Consider the following 4,978-nt stretch of genomic DNA (forward strand, 5'->3'; position numbering starts at 1 on the left):
CAAGCAGAGGAGCCCAGCGTTTCCTTCTTGCCTCGGGGATTTTTAACAAACTGCTGGCACTGCACTACAAGGTTCCCAGAGAGGTAAAAGGATAAGTTGCATTAGCAGAAATGCTTGCATACAAGTTCAAAGGACTCTGCTCCCTACTACTACAAGAAGTAGCTTGTGTGTAGTATGCAAAGTAGCCAAGTATTGTCCAGATGTAGCAAGTGGACAGGCCTTAAAACATGGGACTCAGATTTTACCTTAATAAAGACTAGCTCTAACAGACTTTCCTACTATACTCAAGTGCAGCACTGCACATAGCATGAAGAATATTGGGAGGGGATATTACAACATCTGCAGAAAAGTTTAGCGTTGGTCTTACTAGTTTAAGTTGTTGGAAAGGCCTCGGTGTCTTATAACGGAAAGCCTTCTGCCTATCATACTTTGCTCCTGGGATGCAGCGTGTTGGCGAACAAGCAGCAAATACAGCCAAGCAGCACCACAGTACATCAAAGAGCCAGCCCCGGGTCAGTCTTCGTGCACTCATGCTAGCCCTTGCAGAGCCACTGAAGTGTTTCAGCCGCATTCTTCATGCGACTCAAGTTGCTGGCAGACTCCAAAGCAAGAAACCAGTCTGGGTCTGGCAGCACAGCCCACCTCTCGAGCCCTTCCTTAAAACCAGGTGCGGCAGCGTGCTTCCTGAACGCGTCGCAATGTTGTTTTACAAGTCAACTCAACCGGGTTAGCATTTTCCCAAGTCCTTCGAGTACGCCTGTGCTGTGCTTCCTACTACCCAGAGTAACTGGCTTTTTTTTACGCAGGACATACCAGCTCCTCCAATATTCTAGATAACAGAAATAGCTTCCCTTAACAAGGGCAAACTGTCTTTGTCCTCTTAAATGGCATTCTTCCTTATTTCCTGACTGCCGTATCTCATAGTTCTAACACGTACCAGGTATGTTTATTTTCACATCTCCTCATCCAAAACTGTGTGTGTCACGCAATGAGTAGGTGTGTTACCAGCTCTCAACACAGTCATCATCTGCTACACCTGATACTGCCTGTCTGGAATTCAGCACATCACTCCTATTAAAGGATCTACTTGTCTGAACTGGCTCACGTGCACCCGGGGTTGGAGCGTTTGTTTGTTGGAGGGGTTCGCTTTTATATACATCTCTTACAACGTCACTTTTCAGGAAACTCTCCGCCTACGCATGTGATTTTAAAGAGTACTGAATAGGAGAAGCAGGACGGAGGATTTATACCGGTGAACTCCTAAACTAGGATAAGAAATACTGGAGAAACGCTTTATGTAAGAACTCAACTGCAGCGCTCAAAGTCAGGAGACATCTCCTTAAAAGACACATGGACAAGGTCAAGGACTTCACCACACAGGCCCAGCTATTCAAGCATTATTTACAAGAAAGTCTAACTTCAATAGAAGTGGTCAAGCTTACGAGGAATACCCGAAGCTCATCTGTGATCACAAGTTTTGAATATTCCTCGGATGAAGGTAATATCATTATCTGAACTACTGAACTATGGAGCCAGGACGTGAAATGAACCACGTATCATAGCGTAGCACCTGCTGGCACCCATAGTACAGAGACAATCTATAAAGCTAGCTCAAGGTAAGCAATAGAGAAATAGTTTGTACTTGCTAGTAACTTTGAAAAATATTGTTTGTTCAGCATAGTAGCGGTATATTAGCAGAAATTAAATTTGGCCGTCAACCAAGGGCAGATCCATGTAACAAACACAGCCAAAGAGACTATCTACAGCTAAATCTAAACGATGATTTTTAGGACCGTTTTATCAACTAACTGTAAATAATGCAACAACCACCTCATCCTGAATGAAGAACAACAACAATCAGGACAGCTATAGTAGATAGGTGGACTTCAGAAAACTTACCTGAGCTAAACTAACCCTGTTAGGCCAGCAGTAGTATGTCAAGGCTGCCTTATAATACAAAAGCAAAATGCATTCAGATTAAACAAACACAACAGTACTCTTGGTCTAGAAATTTGGAAAGGCAGCTATGCAGCAATTTGCAGAAACAGATACAGAGCTGAACTCCTTTTACTGATGAAATCAAAATACTCCAGTTTTTCATTTATTCACTCAAGATTTTGTTCAGGCATGCGGCCAAAGATTTTCCCAAATAAACGTTATAAATAAATACTGCTAAAAGGAAGCTACAGTGTCTTCCTCCCATGTCTCCCAGAAAGAGTACATCAGTACACTGGTGAGTGGCATTGGTCTACCAAAGTTCAGGCATCTCTTCTGCCTCATTCTGTCATATTAAATATTTGGAATATTAAACAATAACTTAATTTTAACAAGCACACAGGCTTTTTATTTGAATTCTAAGCTATCTTCTCTTGAGCGGGGACACAACAAAAAACAGAATTGACTACAGGGTCAATCAAAAGTTGCATGAATTTTCACAGCCAGAGCAATAACATATGATGAAAAATGTACAAAATTTAATATTATAATTAAATTATTCTATGTGATGAGGGTCAAAGACCAGTTTAAAATGCATATTTAGCAAGCAGCTTGAAAATATCCTAATCACGTCAGTCTCCCTGTAGTTTAAAAGAAGAGCATTGTTTTCAGCAAAGGATCAAGAGCTGAGAGAGGCAGCCTAGAAACACTAAGAAGACAGGACACAAGAAGGGGAAAAGGGACTAATGCAGTACCAATCAAAAGGAGATGGGCTCCGTAAGCCATTGATTACGAATTTGATATATGTACTCCATCAAATAAAACATCAGGATTCTTATTTCTATCATTTAGACCTTCAACGACAACACAGACTATTAAATTCATCTTTATATTGTTTCCATGATCTCCTGGAATTGTACGATACAGTCCACTGGTATTTATATTGGTTTATTCTAAAATCAGCAGCAGAAATGAAAAACAAAGAATTCAAGGAACATGGACAATAATATCCTCATCCAAGATTCTATCAACCTTCGTTAGATTAACATTACCAGATGGAGCAAAAAATTTACAACCAGCTGCAACTGCTGCCACTACGAGTCCCTGATTACTCTCCTATCTCCTTCAGAAAAGTATTAAATGCCATTTCAAGAATTAACTAACCAGAAGAATTTACAAGAACCAAAATACTTCAAATGAGTTAAATAATTATTTAGGTCCGGTAAGAAGTTTCAAAATCAAAAAGAAGTTTTTAAACAGGTAAGCACGTCAAACCCAGACTTGCTTCTAGAAAACTAGGGACGAGGGTGTCTCTGGCTGTCCTGTTAGAACACTCTGCATAAGAAGCCCAGTAAGAATCACATTACCAAAATGTAGCAGAGCTCTGGGGTCATTCGTTGTTTGTTTGTTTTCCCATTGCTAAAGAGGGGAATTCTGCAGAAAGGAGTGAAAACAAGGCAATGGTGAAAACAAGGCAAAAAGAATACAGTAACCTCTGACATTTTTACCATCGCATCTATGTCTGAAGATGCTAAAGCCCTTAATCTACTAGAAATATAATCAAGAACCGGGCCACTTTTTCAAACGGGTAAAAAGAGCTTACTGAGTTTTACCAAATGGTATTGTGATACAGCTTTAACCAAACATTACAGATGTTAAGAAGTCTGTCAGAGATGGCATGCCAGGCTACAGGAGCCTTCAATCTGACCTGGCATGATCATTCTTATCGCTGTTCAACCAGGTGTCTGCTAATTTTATCTAGAGTCTCTGATACAGGTCCATTTATCCACCAGCTGTGCCCCAACAATTGTTTGTCATTACCCTTCTGCCAGAGGCAGAACAGAACACGGATGCGCACGTACGCTTCCTTGATGCAACATCAGGCACCGATTCATTAACTCCCTAAACCACCAGATTCTGCACAACAGTGACTGAATCCTACACTTCTGCTACAAAGGCAGAAACAAGAGTCTGAGGGCATCTTAAACTGCCACAGTTGTGCACTAGGGGAGCATATGTCACTGCCACCTAAATCTGTGCCTCTATTAGAGTTTGTCAGTGCACCTGTACCAGCCAAGTCTTATTGTGAAAAATCACTTTAGGTCAACAGGCGAGTTCAGTAAGCGTGTGTGTTGTACCAGTTTTCCAGAAGAAAAAAAAAATTTAAACGGCAAAACATTTACTTTTTGCCGAACGGCATCTTGTCTAGTTTTTTCTCCTAGCACAAATATGTTTTTTACAGCTACAATTTTCCACTCATCCTTCTGATGGACCTATCTTGGAAAAACTTTTAAATACTGACTGTGACTTTCCACCCATTCAGCCAAACAAGGATGCTTTTCCGCCCACCTTCTTCCTCATAGAGTTATACACAGACACATGCCACCAAAAAGGTTGTTCTTCTACGGTACCTATTACTAGGGGAACAAAATTTTAAACATCAGGAGCTGTGAATCACGCACAGTGTTACCAGACCCATCTGCAAACACATTTCTCCCCCCTTCTTTAGATGCCTCAAAAAGAATACAGCTACAACTAATATCCCTTCTTAAATGTCAGAGTTATTCCCCGCTAGTTGAAGAGTGCTTTCACACTCAGATTGGGATTTTGTGTGAAGCTCGCCGTTAGTCAGCAAAGCTTTGACTTACCCCCTGCCCTGAGGGCTGCAGTGCCCAAGCCCCCACCGCAGCCCCGTTTCGAAGCGCAGCAGATTCTTTATCCTGTAAACAGGCTGAGGGGCAACCCTCAGTGCCCGTGAAGGTTGTCCAGCTAGCGCTGGGATATGAAATTATTTACATATGCTCTACGTAAAATTAAACAGAGCTGGGAACGCATTTGTCCTTAAATTGGTCTTATCAATAAACTGGTTTTAAACTTTCCACATTAAAAAAAAAAAATTAGTTCTTCCTCTTCTCTGATCTCTCCCTAGGCGTGTAGACCTGTATCTATGTATACACACGTACCTACACACTCACGGGGCTGGGGAGACCGCCCCGGGTCAGCCATGCCGGGAGAACCGCCTCGCCCAGGCACAACCCCTTGC

At 41.7% G+C, this 4,978-nt stretch overlaps 1 protein-coding gene across 1 annotated transcript in view; it reads right to left on the bottom strand.

Moving 5' to 3' along the window:
• The window catches only part of UBAC2 (UBA domain containing 2), a 19,047-nt gene extending 14,106 nt beyond the window's left edge, over window positions 1-4,941 (bottom strand). Inside the window, exon 1 of the mRNA XM_009697844.1 lies at window positions 4,899-4,941. Coding sequence (XP_009696146.1) covers window positions 4,899-4,941 — 43 coding nt within the window. The remainder of the gene's footprint in view (window positions 1-4,898) is intronic.
• Window positions 4,942-4,978: the final 37 nt, after the last annotated feature.

The sequence above is a fragment of the Cariama cristata genome, unplaced genomic scaffold (assembly GCF_000690535.1).
Source record: "Cariama cristata isolate BGI_N322 unplaced genomic scaffold, ASM69053v1 scaffold16403, whole genome shotgun sequence".
Classification (NCBI taxonomy): domain Eukaryota; kingdom Metazoa; phylum Chordata; class Aves; order Cariamiformes; family Cariamidae; genus Cariama; species Cariama cristata.